The following is a 16,949-nucleotide window of genomic DNA, read 5'->3' as shown; positions in this document are numbered from 1 at the left end:
TGAATGTATGCTGTCCTCTAGGCAGTCATGCATAAACTGAACACAAGCCTGAGAACCTGTTCGTAAGTATTTTTGATGAGTGCTGTTTAAAATGGATTATAAAGTACACCTGTTGTTTCTAAAAGTATCTAGAGGCTGGTTCAGTTTTCAGCAGGTGGATGGATGAGCTTACTTCTGAGAGATTCCAGGCTGTCGTTTCAACTGAAGTTGATGCAATTCTGTGTTCTGAGGACGTTTTAGGATTTAAGGAAATTATAAAGGGAAGGTTTTTTTTCCCCATAATTTGTCTGCCAAAGAGAGCTGATGGTTAGCAGTATTTGTTCACATGTCTGTTATGCTATGGAAGAATATTTTAAGAGCTTGCCCACAGATTTTTTTGATACTTCAACTAATTTAATTAACAAAATATGCAAAAATAGGGGAAAGAAGCATATGCATTTCCTGGACATGCCGGGTTCACCAAAACTAGTGCTTGACTGTCTTTGAAGTGGAGTGGCTTGAAGGTTGTAAAGTGGAGTTTTAAAGAAATTCAGTTTAACTATCAGCTATCCGCTTGAGATTCAGGAAGGGCATGAAATGCATTTTGTGGATGATTTTGAAAGGAAGTCTACTTGAAATAAGGGTCAAAATTATTAGTAATTGGAAGGGCAGTACTCTTGGTAGGGAAGTGTTAATAGACGACCTAGGCACTTGCTATAGACTCCCAGAGTTTGGTTTGTTTTGGGAGGTTAATTCAAAATGTAGAAAACATCTGTAAAACTATAGTGACATTAACAAGTATTTACAATTTTAAATGAGGACAGATTATCTTGGTTTTATTGCTTTTTAAAATTCATGTCAGAACCTCTTGTCTGAGAGCTGGGCCAAATACCTGTATTTTCCTGACATAAATAGCAATTCAAAGCATCTCAAATTAGACCAAATAAAATTCAAATACTTGAGACTCAATATGGACGTTAAGTTCTTTGTTATGGATTTATAATCAGAAAAACAACATGGAAATTCCTTGCAAATAACAAAATATTTGGTGTTATAACTGAATAGATATAGACTATATGGATGGTTGTATTTTACACCCCACAATCATCAGGCTCAAAAGCCTCTAGATACAGTACTACCTTATTGTATTATTTGCCCTACTGGGCTCTGATGTTGAAGTTTCTGAACTAAAAATGTAGTCTATAGCCGTATCTTAAGTATGTAAATAGTCTGTTCAGTTGATTGTAAGACTGCCATGAGTGGGATTTGAAAAGGCTTTGTGCTGAGTGGGGAGGACACTAGAGCTAACCAGAAGAAAATACTGCAGAATACGCCATACATCTTAAATTGCGCCACTCTTTGGCCTGGAATTGAGAACAAAATTCAATTAAAAAAGCCCAATTCTTCTGTTTCCACATGCCAAATATTATGTTTGCACCATGAATGAAGATACCAGTGAGCCAATTCTGGAAGCAGAAGCATGTGCAGTGAGGTCTAAGCCAGCTTGGGCTTGGCAGCTATGTCAGCATATGCCAGCTAGAGAATGTCACAGAAGTAACTGCAGATGCAAAGTTTCCTGTGTTAGGAGCTCAGCTCTCTTGTCCCATATGAAAACAATGCAGGGCATACACAAGCCAGTATTTTCCATTGCTTCATCCCTTTTTCACCCAGTCTGAAAGTGACCTTAGGAGCTAGCATAGTTCTTGTGTCACTGAGGAGGTAAACTCAGCCCTGAATTGGGTCACATCATCTGATTGAGGGAGCCTGGGCGTGATTGCTGAGACAGAGAAAAAAAAGTCTTGCAGAAAGGTGAGCCAGTACTGAGCACAACCACCAATGAGTTTCTGCATCTTGTCTTAGGATTTTGAGATTTCAACTCAGTTCTGCATCTTAGTAAATATGTTCTAGCTCATAGATTCATGCCTTTTGGATCCCAGCTGCTCATTATATGGTTTTCTGTGCAGTAGAAACTTCCTAGCTTTACTGAGGACTAGAGGTCTGCATGCTGCTTTTAGAACATAAAGCACTCATGGACTTGAATTGCCCTCCACCCCTTTTTTTTGTAAAGCTGTTTTGTTGTTGCTTTTTTTAAAAATCAAATGACTTCTAGTTATCTAATTCTCTGTGATCAGAAGCCGGCCGTAAATCTTATTCTTTGTATTAAACTTGATGTTTTCAGTCCATGACAGGTATAGTTTGAGTGGACTTGCTGTAGAAGACATTTTATTGTGCCCAACTTGTGATTTCTCATTGAAACGGAAGGGACAGCAAGTGAGAAATTCAGCCTGCCACACTGGACTTTGTGCTGGGATAATGTAAAGCAACAATGTAGTTATTTGAAAAATGCTATTTGTTTAATTTTAGGTGCCATGAAACTTTCAATTACTTGAAAAATTAACTGGACACTTTAAGAAGTGATGTGTTTGGATTTATTAGAAATCAGATCTTGAAACTTTTGGAAGAGCTAGGGCTCAGCAGAGCAGGAGATGTGGTTCAGTGTTGTCACAAAGATACAGATACAGACATTCATGAATTTTTATTGTTCAATAAACCAGATGTCAAGAAAACAATGTGTTTCAGAGCTCTTTTAAGAATACAATTTTGAGTATTTCAATTTTATTTAGAACTGCAGTTTGGTTTTTTGTTCCTCAGAGTGCATGTTTCACTTGTGAGACTTGGTTATGCAAGTCACATTGTATTCTCTTGGCCTGTTTTATGCTTAAAATGTGACATGACATGATTGTTAAAAACTGTAATAAAATACTGGATCAGCCTAAGAAATCCTCTTTTGCTAATTGGTTTTCTGGAATGGTAATGGTTTCAGAAAAAAAAAAATAGACTTAACTAATTACAGAAAAGCTGTGGGTAGCATGCTGCTCTGTCTCTTTTCCCATGACCTTCTAATTTTATAATTTGTGTGTGTGTGTGTGACCCAATAAATATGATGGCAGAGTGAAATAACATAGTCCAAATGCCCAGCAGGTGGGATACAGAGGTGATAATCTATGCCCTGGTAGCACAGGAAATAGAGTTGCTGATAATTTAGTCTCTCTACTTGGATTGTGCACAGCGTTTCCTCAAAGTTACATCTGTTAAACTTACTCCTTATTTAATACATTGACTGATTACTAAAATTATGGTGGTATTTAGTTTTGTTTGTTTTTTATATGACGTAAGTAAATTGATCCTGCCTAGGGCAGAGAGATGGACTGCATGACCCCTTGAGATACTTTACAAATTTTCTGTGATTTCACCAAAACTGAAGTATAAACATTTAATTATCTGTTCTGGGGCACAGTGCTGCTGGATATTGAAAGCTTTCTGATGTTTTTACTGTGCTCCCAGTGATTTCAGTGGTAAGTGAAGTTGCTCAGGATTTCACTGGGCGAATTCAACTCAGAGGAACAAGCTTAGTTTTCTGAAACTTTTCTCATTGCTTATTTCTGGACAGCTTAGCCAAATCGAAATCTTTGAAAGCAATAGGTGTTGTGGTTTGTCAAGACCTCTCGTGTTTTCTGCTTTTTGATATCTGAATACGGCTAGGACTGTTCTTACAGAAACCACCTAATATGTATGTAGAAAAAGATCTGAAAAATTAACAGCTCAGATCTGTCCTATGTATTTGCAGTAGATGTTTAAGAAGGACTTAAGATTTGTTTTTTGTAAATTGGCCCTCTGTGTTTACTTACAGGGTCTTGCATTGCTATATTCATGTTACACGTCTCATACAGACTAAGTAGAATGACTTACCTTTTATGAGATATATAAAAGATAAATAAGTAGAAAATTTATTTTAAAGCTCTTTTTTTGACTGCAGCTATCTGATGTGCATTAGTATTAATAAAGTTGAGTATCTTTGTTTTGTTCCACAGGCAGCAGGAGCAATTCGTCCTTTGGTTTCTACTGTGATTGCCTCTGCTCCAGATGGCTGTTTAGACCACTCATTGGAACGTGCCAGGTACAGAGCGAGTGAAATGCCTCAGGCTTTCTTATTTGATACAATCTACGAAGCATATCAACAGGTAAGGCTTAGAGACTTCAAGGCTTTTTTCTGTTCAGCTAAAAAACCCAAACATTAAGCTGTATGCTTATTTCTCTTCTGTAGTTTTTTGATGAAAACATTTCATCATTCTGATCTATTAAATTTTTTAAGTCAAACTGCCAAATACAGGAGGAGGTGAAGGGTCTAAACTATTGGAAGCACAGATTTGCTTTAATTTTTTCTGTGCATTAAATAAATTACTTAAATGAGTGGTTCAATGTTTTTAAAGTTAAGTATGTATTCAATGTGTGTTGTTGACTGAGTATAAAAAAAGTATAAAAAAATGTTCAGTGCACAGTATAACAATGACAAAATAATGTGATACAGGCTATTTTAAAATATAGGGATTATAACTTGATACAATTAGGTAAATAAATTTTGAATTTGTTTCATATTGCATGTGTATTCTGTGTACTTTGGTTAGTGGCTGAAAATAATATTTACATAAGTCTCTGTTCTAATTTTCCATTTTGTTCCTAATTTATTGCCTTAACAGCACCTTTATTTAAGAAAATTAAAATTGCAGGCAGTGTATTAAACTCTGACTCTTTTGCCTTTATCCCTCTTGAAAACTGTTTTTGTTTGCTCCACCCTGTAGTCACAGTTTACTGGAAACACTCCAGGTTTTCATCTTGGCATTTTACTTCCTTTTCATTCATCAGCTTGTGGAAATTGCCTGTCCTCCAGGTATCTTCCAAACTGAGTAGAAGCAGAGCATTTCTTCATTTGTCACTTGGAAGGAATTATTTTTCACTCCAGTAATGCTGACAGTCATGCTTCCCATCAGTCTTTCATTTCTAGTGTAAGCAAGCCCAAATGACTGATACCCACCTTCAGAAAGTACATAGCTTAGAAGTCACCAGCAGCAGAACAAATGAGTGGACAGGCAACAAAGAAGAAACAGTTGCTTAATTGTTCAGTAATTGTTTTACTGAAAAATGTTGGTACAAATTCCATGTCATACCCCTTATACTTGATACTTGAAGGTATTCCTAGATGCTGGAGATGAAGGGCTGCTCAAGATAAAGAGCTACTAAAATTATTTGTTTGACTAGCTCCAACCTTTTTACTTCTTATGGGAAGTAGGGGAATGTTCTTTGTGTATGTGATAACACACAGGCTGATACTTCTGAGTGAGACTCTAGCTTGAATGTAGTGGGCATACTCATGATAAAGGCAGCATATGTGTGATGGGACACATCTCAGGACAGGAGGTACTGTTGGTTATACAATTGTTTATTTCTTGTTGATTTGTATCTCTTTTTTGCAAATTGCATGTTTATATGTTGTTTCTCACACATACTCCAAAAACAAACCCGTTTTTTTCTACTGTGTTTGTTCTTAGTTTGCAGATACAGTAAAGCTGGCAAATACATAAAAAGCTTTTGGCCTAAATGTCTTGCTCAACAGGCAACTATATTTGCAGTCCCTGTACTCCTCTGAGTAGTGTTCTCACATATGCATTCCATCAGTCTGTTTTTTTTTTTTTGCATCCCTGCTCTTTCAAGAACAACCCACCAAAGTTGTTAGCAAGCAACCAAGGCTATGGTTCCTTGTCCCCAGTTCCCTTTGCATTGGCTACGTTCTGGTCATTTGAATGCTCTGTGCCTTTGAGCTCTGGGAAGGATAACACTTTGCTAAACCTCTCAACTCATATTGTTTGCTAATTATTTATGTTTCAATGGTGCCTAGCTGTCCAAGTCAAGGATTAAGACCCTATTGTTCTGGGAACTGTACAAACAAATTAAAAAAGATACATAATTGTTGTCCTGAAAGACTTAAGCTACTGTAGGACAGATTTTTGTAGGAATGGTTGCACCTTATGATGCTTCCTAAATATGAGCATAGCTGTCATTAATTCCCACAACAACCTGGTGAAGTAGGTAAGTATCAGATGAACCAAAAAAGATAAAATAATTTTGTTAACTTATGTTGCAAGTCATTCACAAAGCTTGGAATGGAATTCATTTTGGCTGACTCAGCATGGGATCATGATCCCACTCCTCTGTATTTTATACAGTTGTGACCTTTATGCAGCAATAGTGGGGGGAAAACCAATAATGAAACATGCATTCCTTAGAAAGAAACTGTCCATTTCAATTATTGCATCAAATAACATAGGCTTTTTAGTTACGTTGTGGATAATGTGAAATACTGCTTTTAAACTCTCTCTATTTAAATGCATCATCTGATTTGAGTAGGTAGATTTAGGCAGTTTACTTCCAGAAGCATTCTTTTTCATAAATAGGAGATCTGAGTGTCTTGAACATGAAGTTACAGCGTTCAAAGATCAATTTTGTGACCCTTACAGGTTTGTCATCTGTCGTCTTTTTTGTTCTTCTTGTCTGGGACCAATCTGAGCAGAGCAGACTAGTTCTTCTCCTTTTATTGCTGTTTCCAATGTAGTTAGAACTAGAAAGGAATAAGCAATTAACACTATTAAAATATGTGAGAATACTTTTGTGTCATCTCTAACAAATTAAAGCAGTTTCCTTAAACTTTTTCTGTTTCTTACTTTTCTAAAAAGTCATAGTAATGACTTGAGGAAAATACATGCTTTGTACATAAAATTAATTGAAGATACAACAAATGCCAATATCTTAAAATATATGTATGGTACACTGAATTCCCTCTACATTTAGTGTCAAAAATCCAGCATAGATTTTAAGGGCGTTCAGCCAAGTTGCTTGCATGCATTTCATTATGATGCATCTTATTTTTGTGTGCTGGATCTCAATTTAGTTTTTACTCTTACATTTTCTCTGGTGCCTAGGACGCACACATTCCAAACAGATCTTTTGTTCAGATATATGTAGCTTTCTGATTTAACTGTGATGATGTCAGGATTTCTGACATTGTAACTATTAACTACTCAGCTTTATAGAGCTGTTCAAACCTTTTAGATTTTGTTGCTCAAAAATTGCAATTGTCTTTAATAACTTTGAGAACTCATTAAAACACTCTTCACTTGCATACCTGATATTTAAGCCCTCTCTAAACAGGGCTTTTCAAAGGTTCAAAACCAGTACTTGTATTTTTTAAATGTGATTTTTTTTTTCCTTGCCTTTTTGGGTTTTCCTTATTACAAACACTTCATCAAGACAAGAGAAAACATTGGACTGCAAGTGACATCAAATTAGAGTCTGTTTGGTCATTGACCCAGAAACAGGGTGAAGTATTCCATCCATTACCTCTGATGTATGCTATGAAAAAATTTCTGTTGTGTTTCTAATTTTTGCTTGTATTGTGTGAGAGAATTGGGTTCTGCAGGAAGGTATGCATTATATTGTTTTCAAAAGGGTTTCTTGTTACCACTAGTCACATCTCCTTTTGCTATGTGTACTAACTTGAAATCTTCTGTTCTTTGGGACAGCCCTCCTTTCAAAATTCCATAATGCTTCTTGGTTCTGATGGGGAAATTATTTCATACTTCTACCCTGCTATTGTAAGATTCGGTCTGTGAAGTAGGGTGGGTTTGTTTGGTATTTTTATTACCCAGAGAAGTAAAGAAAGCTGAAATGGAAGAGCAATGCAAAAAAATGTCATGAGGTACTGTATACTGCAAGGTTTTCTGATGTTTAATTTTGAATACATTTTTTAACCATAATTAAACAAGAATATAGATATATGGAAATATTTCCTCAAAAATAGTCTCACACTTTTCTACTTAACATCAATTTTAACATGTTATTGGTGGAAGAAATTTTTTTATGAGCCTGTGTATGTGCTTCAGAGATAAAAAAAAAAAGATGTTCAGGTGTCCCATATTTTTACTTGGGGGAATGCAAGCAATTTGAGGACCATTGTGTGTTTCTTGGTGAAATAAGAATTGTGAGTACTTTGTGTCTGCCTTCCTGTGATGCAGCAGGTAAGTGGAGGTGTAACAAGGAAGGCAAGAGTTTTCAGTGTTCTTCCACCTCAAATAGTAATTGGTGCAATGCAGCAATGCATCAGGATCAGAAGACCACTGTCTGGGGAAACAGCTACTTCTTCCACTCCAGAACAGTGATGCTGATTTTAATGTATTTATAAAGTTTCTGTTACATTGTTAAATAGCCCCTGTATTGGCCATGACGTGAACAAGACTGGAAACATTTACAGTCAATATTGAAACTAAATAACTAGTGGATGTCTTGATCTTAAAAGGTCTCACTTTGTTTGGCTTATGTGTCATTAGATAGAGCACCTAGTTATAATAAATAAATAAACATACAGTTTTTTGGCAGATACAGGCACTTACCCCTGTATGTAGTGCTGCTTAATATTTTCTATTGCAAGTCTCTTTGTTCTGTTGGTTATATGAAGCATGGGTAAACAGCTTTTTACTTCCATTTCAATGAAGTGTTCCTACCACTTTGTAGTAGGACTTTCAGATTTGGCATTAGGATGGTCCTGATGTGGGAAAAGGATGAATTACATGTGCCTCCTTACATAAGCTTGAGTGTTACTGTGTCACTCATCATATATATGCCACCTCACCTTATATTCTTATGAAGTAAAGCATTGATTTCATGCCTTTCTGTTTTCTCAAATTTATAAAAGTTGTTACAGCTTTTATTTGTATGATGGATGCATACTTGACACCAGGCAGACAACTGACAGACACAAACAACTGCAGGGGCAGAAGGAACTGTATTTATGATGTGTGTGATATTTCACAGACAGGAGACTACCTTAGCCAGTGGTTTTCCTTGGGAGGTTGGGTACAACACCACATAAAGGTGTTAAGCAGATGAACTTAATGTTGTATCAGTTCTCTTAATTCTGGTATGTCCTGATTTCTGAGTTCTTGGTTTTTTGCACAGTGTAATGAGCCATACCACTAACCTTGAGTACATAATAGTAGTGGACGAGTTAGAAAATAAAACCTGCAAATTTCTAATAGCTAGTAAAACCTGTGGAAGAATTGTAAAATTGCAGATTCAATTATTTACTTCAATTCTAACATACTTGAGACAAAACCAGCCAGTTTGTTGTGGTTTGGTTGTTTGTTTGTTTTTTACTGTTAATAAGTTAATTAGAATTAAATTCCTAATCTTTAAAAACACATGCTTATTTTCTATTCTTATCAACCCTAAGAGAAATCAGAAAAGTTTAACCGTTAATTGAAAATCCACCCCTTCCAAAGACAGCGAATAAAGGATAAATTTCTTAGACCAGACTTGTTAATTTTTGCATAAGGTAGTTTCATATTTCTGTTCAGCTTTTAAAATTAAATAGGAGCAAATGCGAAGTATAATCCTGTAAACCTGGGAGGAGGAGGGTGGGAGGAAGACTTCACTTAATAGAAGTGTTCCCCTGAAGCAGTATCTTTTAAGGAATTAGAGTATCAGGAAGTCAGGTAGACTACCTTTTTCCTTTAATTAGAGTAGGCTGAGACTGATTAATACCTGTTTCTGACATATTGTGAAATACACAGAGATCTAGGAGATGTTTTTACTTTAACAGAAAGCATTTTGTCATGTCACGGTGTACAAAGTAACAACAACCATAATATACAAAGGCTGAAATACCCAAACTTAACAAAACATTGTGTGTCTGAAATGTATCTGCCAAAGTAGGGAAGGCAGCAGGAACAGTGAGAAAGTTTTGCCTATCCTGATCTGGCAGAGAACTGAAAATGGAAGCAGAAGGGGAGTGCTCTGTAGAAAATCCTGACTAGCTTCTATGTCGGGAGTATAAACAAAACTGCTAGGGAAAGTGATATGATGGTTAGAGAGCTGTCAGCCTGAATGCTGGGGATACAATGGAATTGTTCACCGGTGTGACCAGTCTGGTGAAGCCAAGGACCTTGTAAGAGGGAAGGCTGCACACAGCTGAAGAAAGGGTGGAGCAGGTTAGAACACTATTCTGCAGGAATCATTCACATGTGCAGGACATGGCAAAGTCTTATCACTATTTAAAGATTAAATGACAGGTTTGTAACATTCTTAATTAAAAAATAAAATAAAATAGATACACAATTTTTCCCCCAGATAGTCTTCTATGTGACATTTTACAGGTACCCTCACGTTTTTCTGTACCTGGGAAAATTTACCACAAAATTGTGGCAGAAATTAATTAGGCCCTACACCATTTTTGGGGGGTGTTTGCATATCTAGTTAATCACCTATTGATAGTAGGCATTTTGTAGATTATGGAAGCTTATATGTAGCTAATCAGAGAAATAAATCTGAATTTTAAAAAAAGCAGGGAAAGGGAGCAGGAATATTCATTCAAAGAGTATGAGCTTCAACATGTTTGTAGATGTTTATCTTATGCATGTCTATAAACCTCCTTAGAGATACTCACACAGAATGGACTGACCATAGGCGTTCTATCTAATTTGTTTAGAAGCAATTAGAGATCAGTTCTTTTTGGTGCTAAATTGAATGAATACATCTGTTCATAGTCAATATTACCCACTTTTTGGATAATTAGCTATCACATTTACTTATGGGAGGTTACAGCATCTGCCTACATAGGATAGAGCTGCTATATATAAGCGTAGTCATGACAAGATACAAAAGAATAGTGTCAGAGAGAATCATGCAAATACTTTGTTAAATTCCGGGAGGCAGATGTTCTTCTACTCTCCCTCCCCTAAAAATGATTACAAGATGTCCTGAGATGGGAAGAAGAGATTTTCTGCAAGCTGTCTGACCCAGTCCTCAGTAGAAGAAAAGGAAATCCCAAAATTGTTCTCATCTAAGAGACCCCTGAGAATGTTCAAGGAAGATTTTGCCAGAGTAAGAAAGGAAGTTGGCTATTGTTAGGCCCATTGTAGAAGAATTTGTTCAAAGTATTGTCTTTTCTGTATGTAAATAGTAGGGAGTGTATTTCATGTGGATTTTGTAAACTTTTGAAGTTCTTTTTGAAAGGGTGTACAGCATTACTGGGATACGTCTTCAAATGTGTGAAGCATTTTTGTTTCCTCTGTAGCGGGAAGTGGAGTCAGCTGTAGCTGTTCAGTAATATTTTGGCATAGGTTGGGCAAGTCCTTCGAGGCAGAGTGTCTAGACTGATTGGGGATTTTCCTGTGGTCCTGTGGGTTTATTCTTTGGTAAAGAAATCAATGTCTGTCAAGTTAACATTGCCAGAAGCAACAGGGGATTACGTGAACAGTAGTGGACAAATTGTTGACTAAAACCTTGGGAACTTTGGGAACAAGAGTCAGATTCAGAAAAAGGACTGAAGGGTGAAAATATAAGTGAGGCAGAATTTGGGTTTTTAATGCTGGAATTCTGAAAAAAACACTAAGACTAAAGGTATCTAAATCTTCAAGGAACCTCAATTTTTTTTAAACCATTCAACAGGTATATATCACAGAATCACTGAATCGTCAGAGTTGGAAGGGACCTCTAGAGATCATCTAGTCTAACTCCCTCACTAGAGCAGGATTGCCTGAAGCACATTGCACAGGACTGCATCCAGGCAGGTATATGTATGAGGACAGTGCTAAAAGCCAATGCTCTCCTTTCTATGTAGCTTTAGTGTAACTACCCACTTAATTGGTCCAGGTTGCCCTACTTGGCTGGATAGTGAAGTAGCATGGAGTATTTCAGTTTGTTGAAGTTCCTACTCTAGTTCCTTTGATGGTGTAGTACTATAGATTTTAATTAGCTGTATAATAGCATCAAGATGGGAAGTATCTAAGTTTTTCAATGTGTAATCTAAGCATATGAAATAACCTAACAAAGGAAGCCTTTCTGCTGATTTGGTCATGGGTCATTAGGATTCTAGATGTGATTGTTTGACAAGGAAGTCTGTGCAGCTTTTTAATGTTGAAAGAAAACCTAGTATCTCATTTCTCCTTACATGAGAAGTTTTTATTTCTTAACAGCACCCTTCCATTGTTGTGGTCCATTTCACCTTGGATTTTTTCTCTGATTTTAGTCCCATTTAAAAAGTGGTTTCTTTGGAACTTGAGTTCTGTTCCATTTAATTTCTACTGAAAATTGGTAATTTTTTTGTTTTGATGCAAAATTGCAGTGGAGCTAATTTTTTAATAATGGACTTTTGTTGAGGATTTTTGTTTGCCTTTCTTTGTTCATATTCTGGCTGATGCACACAGTACTTTTGCTTAAAAACAGGGTTTTCAAAGTCCTAAATGAATATCCTAGTTTGTACAGTTTACAGGTTATAGTTCAGATATGTTTTCCAGAGATATTTTACAGTTACTTCATCTGGCTTCCTTTTACCCTAGCAGCTTTGTCCTGTGATTTAGAGGGAAAAAAAAAAAAATCCCCTTCAATGTCCTTAAAATGTACCAAATTTTAAAAAATTCTTTTCAGAATGAATACACTAAATGAACTTTGTCAATAATGCTTTGATTTATTCAAAACCTGAAGCTAGACTGGTGGTCTATTGAGAAAACTATGCTAGCTTAGATATCTCTGTACTTGATTAGTTCTTTGGCACAATGGTAGAGCCAGGATATTGTATGAATCGCCACCTTGCCCTAATTAGTTTCTGCCACAAGAATGTTTGGAGAAATTCTAATGCCTTGCATAAGAAAAAAATTAAAACTTTTTTTTCTAATGGGATAATTACTTCCATTTTATGGCACTCCTCATCCTGTAGGATCTCAAAGCACTTTGCAAGTTCACATATTAGCTCTTGGACTGTTTGGCACAGTGGTGCAAAGCTGCCACACCCTGGGTGAAATCTGGCATCTTTTTAACAGTGAAAAGGCATTTTGTCTTCAGATGTAATTTGGAGGGTGTATGTTAGAGACACACACTGCAGTTATTCGAGTTGAAAATTAAACTGGATTATGAGATTATTGTTGTAAATGTTACTGAAGTTACTCTGGTAAGTGTACTGTATCCACAAGAATCACCTGTTTGGCACAGACTCAAAAAACGCTAAATAGCGAGCAAGAATCACTGTGTCCAGCATGTATGGGAGACCACCCATCTAAACTGTCATCTGCTGCTTGTTTGGGGAGAGCAAATAAGAAAAAAAGGTGGTGATACTAGAGCTTTTATCTCTTAACTACTGACAGTTTAGTGTATCTAAAGGCAAGGAAAAGGACCATTTATGATCTTGTATAATTTCAATAGATGATTCTTTTAAGTAAATTGTTCAAAGAGTGAATCTTATATTTTCCAAAAAAATTAAGAATAAAACATGCTTTTTAACTTGGCCTGAATTTTGCTCACTTCTGCTTCTAAGCATGAGTAAATTATCTGTTGGTTACTTAATTGTAGAACTTGATGTGTTTAGAAGTATCTACTGGGAGAATGAGAATAATCACTTTACATTTGTTTATAATAACTTAAATAATCTGTAGTTTTCTATATTAAGATGAGATTTTTGTCTTTGTCCCTGTAACACTTCCAAGTATTTTTCCAATTTACAAGACAATTTAAAAAGTATAAATAATGAGTCCTGACAGCATTTTGACTACTACTGTTGTCACAAAGAATATTAAAATTTCCTTTTTTCTTCTTGACTTTGTAAGTAAAATACGACTTTTTAAAAAGCTGAAAATGTATATGAGGTTTTAAATTTCATGTTCAGCTTCATGCTCAAAATTACTCCTCTGTCCTTTTCTGATATCAGAAAAATCAGTATTATCTCATGGTTAGTCAGGACCTGTTTTGTGAAATCAACATGATTAATAACTAGCCCTAGTTCCTTCAGGATTTCATCATCATACCAGTACCATTGTTTTTTCTCACCTAGTTTGTATTGTTTGCTAGTTTTTTTTTGTACTTCATTGGAGTTACATTAGGGGTATATCTATTGGTGTGACACAAGGAGAGAGACTGAGGAAAAGTCTGAGGTTCGATTTTTTTATTTTTTATTTATTTGTTGATCTGTTTCAGGATGTATGTGTAAACTTGGACTTTTCTAGCAGTGATGCTCATCCCAGTTGCCAGTCATATGGATACAACATGTGCTGAGTCCTGGCTGCTAGGGCATCTTATGTCCACACTGCGAATGATGACACATGCTTTAGCAGGTGTCCTTGCATGACTTTCACCTTGATTCCACCACAAGAGAAATGATTTTGAGCTCTCCAGCAGCACAATCAAGTGCAATTTGTATAATTCTGAGTAGGGATGCAGGGAGGAGTTGCATCAGAAAGAACCTCTCCTGCACATTAAATTGGTAATGTAGACACAGCCCTTGACATTTCTTGTTTGTGCCTACCAGTATCCTGCTTTTTTTTTTTTTTTTTTTTTTTTTTTTTCCTTTTTTCAGAATGATGATATTAGTATTTTAATGAGTTTGGTGTAAAGTCAAGTACATGTACTTCCTTTACAGGATGATTGCTTTCTTTGGATGTCTCCTTTTGCAGAGACAGAGGCAGTAAGCAGCCAGAAAAAGATTTAAGACTTAAAGAGTAGTCTTTGATAATAGAATCGTTTAGGTTGGAAAAGACCTTTAAGATCATTATGTCCAACTGTTAACCTCACACTGCCACATCCACCACTAAAGCATGTCCCTAAGCAGCGCATATACATGTACTTTTAAATACCTCCAGGGATGGCAACTCAGCTTCTTCCCTGGGCAACCTGTTCCAATGCTTGACAAGCCTTTTGGCAAACATTTTTTCCTTAATATCCCTCTAAACCTCCCCTGGCACAACTTGAGGCAATGATGCAAACACTGTCATAATAATTCTGTAGGTTATCTGCAGGTGTTCTCAAGCATGGGTTTAAGAAAAGAAAAGATAGCTCTTACACTTTCTCAAAATAATTAAAAAACTTAATCTTTATTTCTTCTATCCAAAGTCACACTTAAGGATTCTGGGACTAGGACCTAGTCTTGTGATTGTATTTCAGCTTCTATTTCATTTTGAGGTGAAATGACAGTCAGTAAAATTAGTATCTTTTATAATTGTATAGTTACCATAATTAATTGTTTTTGTTGTAGTGATTCCTTGTTGAATGTAAATCAAAGTGAATGACACTTTTTCTTAGCAGTTTTGAAAGAATGGGACACAAAAACAAGGGTTTTGTAATCCAGCTCATTTGTCCTAGATTCTGTCATTATCAGATTCCTGTGTGATTTGTTGCTCAGGAGAAATTTCAAGGACCCTGTCTAAAATGGACAGAAATATCCACATAAAAATGTAGTTCCTGCATCTAACACGATTTTGTTTAATTTATGCTCAGAAGTGCAAACTTTGATTATAAGTATTTGTTCTCTGCATCTGTCTGCTTTTCTGAATCTTGCTGAGTCTGTGCTTTCATTTCTAGCTATTACTATTACCTGCTTTTAACCCTTGTCTCAACAATATTTTAAAGTTTTAATTGCACATTTTGTTCCATTTCATAGAGTCATACAATCATTTGGATTGGAAAAGACCCTTAAGATCATTATTTCAATCAAAATTGACAGAAATGTAGAGAGTTCTATGAGGTAAAGTCCCTACATAGTTTTTCAAAAATCGAGTGTAAGGAGGAGGGAAACTCAGATTACTACCGTCACCAGGAGGAGGCTGGAGCCTCTGAGTCTTCATGTTCTTAGTCCTTCCACTCTATGGCTGAAATAAAAACTTAGCTGTTATCTTCTGTTTTTCTAGGTTGCACACCTTTTAGCACATGGGATCTCGGAACCAACCAGTTAATAAGCTCTTGAATGCGTGGAGTTCTTGAATTTAGTGATCTTAGAAGCACCTTGAGTACTAAAATATTTCAATGGGCAGTCAGGAAGTGCTCAGGAGATTTGGCAGAAGAGTGCAGGGAAATCATGGCATGTGTAGAGAAGGCACTTGCAGTTGCTGCAATGGGAGATGATGGGATATAGATACAGATCTGTAGAAAACCAAACTTGCTTAATTCTGTTAAAGAGTAAATTGCTATATCTTTATTCTCTTCAGTCTGATGCTCTACTGCATCTGGATATATGTCACAGCAGGTTTAATAATTCACTACAGTAGGAATTGTTTTAGAGATAAGCTTATCTGAATGCACATTAATATCACTGTTCCCTTGTTCATGTGTTTCCTCCTTTTTGTTGCTTCTCTTATTTCTCGCTTATCTGCATTGTATTGCTGTAGGATGAGTGCTTGCTGCAAATCCACTGTTGCATTCAGCATTTTTTTGTTTCCATGGTAATGAACATAGCAACAAAATCTTTATAAAATATGATAAAAATAGACTAAGTCAGGTTCAGCAAGAGCTTGTGTCTGCTTCTTTTTTAGCTTAGTAAAATGTTCCTCATGATGAATGCTCTTTATGTACTCTGGTGCTTCAGCAGTGGGAACTTGATTTGCAAGGATCTGGAAAAAGCATAAATCTCTGCTACTGTTAATTAGTTATGCATTGTAATTGCAAGTGTTCTGATATTAGTTATGGAATGGATTTGCGTGGGAGACTAAAATGGAGAGGCTGGCGGCTGACAATGGAAAAAGTACTAAAGATGACATGGTCAATGATTACAGAAGTGTAAAAGACTGACTATACATCTTTAAAGGTAACTGTGTAAAGGACCAAATCTGAAAATTTCTTTCGGTTCATACATAAAGAGGATTGATTTTATTTCCTTATGAAATTAAAGCATGATGAAAAAAAATAAGTAAATGACAGTGTAATAATGAAATTTTTCCTGCATCTGTTTTTGTTCTGTTATATGGTAACCACTTCCCATATATCCATTCAAAGTCTTTTATCAGTATAGAGATATAGTAATACAGTGCATTTTAACAGTAAAAACAATTGTTAATGTTAAGTACTGCTTCTTTATAATTTTACTGGTTCAAAGAATTGGAAACAAGTTAGCCTATGGAATATCAAGTACCAGGGAGTTATAGGCTGTGTAGCTATTCTTTTCTCTAATCCCTTGTTCCATGTTTATGGCTAAGCAACAACAGTATACTTTGCCTTTTAGGAAGTAATATTATTTATCAAAATATTTTCAAACTAATCTAGGGGGCAGGGGAGGAAGTAGTGGCATAATGCTAAAATCTGAATCTCACTCCACCCATAGCACA

General features: G+C 36.0%; 1 protein-coding gene across 2 annotated transcripts in view; it reads left to right on the top strand.

Annotated features, from left to right (window-relative positions):
* The window catches only part of CRPPA (CDP-L-ribitol pyrophosphorylase A), a 114,267-nt gene that overhangs the window by 18,913 nt on the left and 78,405 nt on the right, over nucleotides 1-16,949 (top strand). For both annotated transcript variants that reach the window (XM_051610873.1, XM_051610874.1), the window contains one exon: nucleotides 3,852-4,001. In XM_051610873.1, the coding sequence (XP_051466833.1) occupies nucleotides 3,852-4,001 (150 nt within the window). The remainder of the gene's footprint in view (nucleotides 1-3,851; nucleotides 4,002-16,949) is intronic.

Source organism: Apus apus, chromosome 2, assembly GCF_020740795.1.
Source record: "Apus apus isolate bApuApu2 chromosome 2, bApuApu2.pri.cur, whole genome shotgun sequence".
NCBI lineage: Eukaryota > Metazoa > Chordata > Aves > Apodiformes > Apodidae > Apus > Apus apus.
The sequence above is the reverse complement of the archived record's forward strand: the minus strand, read 5'-3'. Positions and strand labels throughout refer to the sequence as shown.